The sequence below is a fragment of the Herpailurus yagouaroundi genome, unplaced genomic scaffold, assembly GCF_014898765.1.
Source record: "Herpailurus yagouaroundi ecotype Mexico unplaced genomic scaffold, PumYag 248, whole genome shotgun sequence".
NCBI lineage: Eukaryota > Metazoa > Chordata > Mammalia > Carnivora > Felidae > Herpailurus > Herpailurus yagouaroundi.
In genome coordinates, this window is record NW_024412465.1 from 5,142,843 (window position 1) to 5,145,709 (window position 2,867).

Genomic DNA, 2,867 nt, shown 5'->3' on the forward strand with positions numbered 1-2,867 from the left:
CACCCATGCACTTCTCTGCCCATACACCCATCCATCCATTATCCATCCACTTATCCACCCACTCACTCACCCACGCATCCATCCACCCATGCATCCATCCATCCATCCGTCCATCATTTCTTTCATGTACACATTCATGTATCCATCCATCTGTCCAACAGCCTACCCATTTATACACCCACCCACTCATCCATCCATCCATCCATCCATCCGTCCACCCATCCACCCATGCATCCATCCATCCATCCACCTATCTATTCACCCATCTACTTATCTGCCCATACACCTGTCCATCCATCATCCATCCACTTATCCACCCACCCACTCACCCATCCATCCATCCAATCACCCATCCACGCACCCATCCACCCATGCATCCATCCACCCATACATCTATCCATCCGTCCATCATTTCTTTCATCTACACATTCATGTATCCATCCATCTGTCCAACAACGTACCCATTTATACACACACCGACTTACCTATCCATCCATCCATCCATCCACCCATCCAGTTATCTGCCCATATACCCATCCATCCATCGTCCATCCACTTATCCACCCACCCATCCAACCATCCATCCATCCATCCACCCACCCACCTATCTTTCCCTCCCTCCATGGACATTAAGTCATTACCACCTTTTTGCTATTGTGAATCACCGTGCTGTGAATGTGGATGTCCACATTTGCTGGAGTCCCTGTTTTCAACTCTTGCTGGTCTATACGTAGGCGTGGTATTGCTGGGTCCCGTAGAAATTCTGTTCTTAGCTATTTGGTTTGAGGCCACAGTGTTTTCCACACAGCCTCACCCTTTTCCATTCTTACCAGCACATGCACGAGGTCGGGGAGGGTGTGGGTTCTGATTTCTCCCCACCTCACCCACGCTTGCTATGTTGCACATTTTGATTCTAGCTGTCCTGGTAGGGACGCGGTGATGTCTCCCGGGGACTTTGATTTGCATTTCCCCAATGACTGCTTGGAGCTATCTGCACCTGCTTTGCACACTCAGCAGCCCCCCATAAACACCCCGGACTCCCAGGCGCGGGCTCACTCCTGGCCACCCTCATGGCCACTCACCTGAGCTTGGCTTCTTGGTGGGTTCTGTGAACAAAGAGAGAAAACAAGTTGAATGAGCATCAAGGATTTATCCACAGCTCAAAGAATCGTGGAGGTGCCTGCGAACCCGCCAGCAGGGAGGCTCCCCAGACCCCAGAACCAACGCCCCCAAGAAATACGACCACTCACCGGGGTCATCGAGGGCATCGGCCAAATCAAAGTCACGTTGACCTGTGGGGGCACAGAGGGTGTGAGTCACACAGACAGGAGAAATGGGGAGGGGGGCTGGCTCCTGACCCTTGGCTGCTCCGCTCTGCCCCATCCTCCCACTTGCTAAGCCACGCAGGGGCCTCCGTGCAAAGGGCAACCCCCGGCGAGCCCCGCGGAGGGCCGATGTGTTTGTCAGATGAGGGTCTGCCCTCTCCCGGCACCCGGTGGCTCTCGACTCAACACGCATCTTAAGGCAGATTATCGTTCCGTGGCTGTGTGAACGGAGGAAGAAATCCTTCTGGGATCTCAGCTGCCTCCAGCTGCGGAGCAGAACCAACACAGGATGTTGTGGAAACCCCCTGAAGGATCCACACGTTCCGCGAACGCGGCTGGGAGCCAGGGGTGTGACAACGAGCCCCGTGCGCCCCGCTTCCCGGTTCTTCAACGGGAGGACAGGCATGTGACCGGCCCTGCACGGAGGGACAGGCTGCCGCAGGGACGGACCCAAAACAGGCACCTGTGAGAGCACTCCCGGAGGGCTTCCCGGAGGAGGTGGCCCGCGAGCCATTTGGAAGGTGCCGCTTTACTAGTGAGCCGCTCCAGCGGCTGCCGGGGCCCCAGGGTGCCACCAAGGAGTTGCGGCTGTACCCGGCTTCCCCCTCTGCCCCTGAAACCACAGCCTGGCCCCCAGCTGAGCTCCCGCGAGACAGCGCCTCCCAGAAGACACAGAACGTGCTCGCTTCCTCCTCCTGAACCCGGAGCCCCAACCTCCCCCTCCCAAGGGAGCCTTACTTTCACTTTGTGGCCAGACGCTTTCAAACTGGGCTCGGCCCCAAGGCTTTCCGGGGCCTCCGGCTCGTCCTTGCATTGCACAAATTTGGGGAGGGACCCCCCCCCCCCCCGGGAGCCAGCCTCTCCCCTGCTTTCTAGCATAGGAAACGCTCCGGGGAAATATCTGTCCAGAAGGGCGGGCATTTCCCTTACCTCTGGGACAGACAGAAGCGGAATGCGGGCCGGCCACCACGGTCCTGTCGCTCTCCACTACTGTCCCCAAACCCTTTCCCAAACCCCGCAAACCAGCCCCTTCCCCCGCTTCCCGTGCCCACGTGCATTTCACGTAAACACAACAAAAATCGTTTCAATGAGCTGAGGGAGGCGGGCTGCCCCGAGTTCGTCACTTGCACAGCCCCCCGTCCCTTTGCTGCTTCCTAATCACAACGTGACAGAGCCTTTTGGATTCCGGCCACTTTCCATCGACTCTTTCGGGGAAGAGCTTTTTCTAAACAGCTTCACTGAGGTACCATTTGCCAATCACGCCATCCGTCCATTTCAGGCGCACACTAGGACGGCCCGTTCACAGCCTGTGCAACCACCCCGTCTGCTTCCAGGAGATTCCACCGTTTGCAAAGGGGACCCAGGAGCATCCCCTGTGCAGCCATCTGCTGATTCCAGAAGATTCCAGTGTTTGCAAAGCACACCCAGGAGCATCCCCCTCTGCACTCGCCACCTCTATCTGTTTCCAGAAGATTCCAGTGTTTGCAAAGGGGACCCAGGAGCATCCCCTGTGCAGCCATCTCCTGTTTCCAGAAGATTCCA

At 56.8% G+C, this 2,867-nt stretch overlaps 1 protein-coding gene across 6 annotated transcripts in view; it reads right to left on the minus strand.

The window, feature by feature from the left end:
• XG (Xg glycoprotein (Xg blood group)) overlaps positions 1–2,867 on the minus strand; it is a 21,363-nt gene that overhangs the window by 15,286 nt on the left and 3,210 nt on the right. The window contains exons 1-3 of one of the 6 annotated variants that reach the window (XM_040460179.1): positions 2,785–2,860; positions 1,251–1,292; positions 1,083–1,106 (exon numbers count right to left, since the gene is read on the minus strand). In XM_040460179.1, the coding sequence (XP_040316113.1) occupies positions 1,083–1,106; positions 1,251–1,292; positions 2,785–2,845 (127 nt within the window). In that variant the 5' untranslated portion in view covers positions 2,846–2,860. Of the gene's footprint in view, positions 1–1,082; positions 1,107–1,250; positions 1,676–2,784; positions 2,861–2,867 lie in introns of those variants that run through there. The other 5 variants (XM_040460178.1, XM_040460176.1, XM_040460175.1 and 2 more) reach the window with 5 other exon arrangements.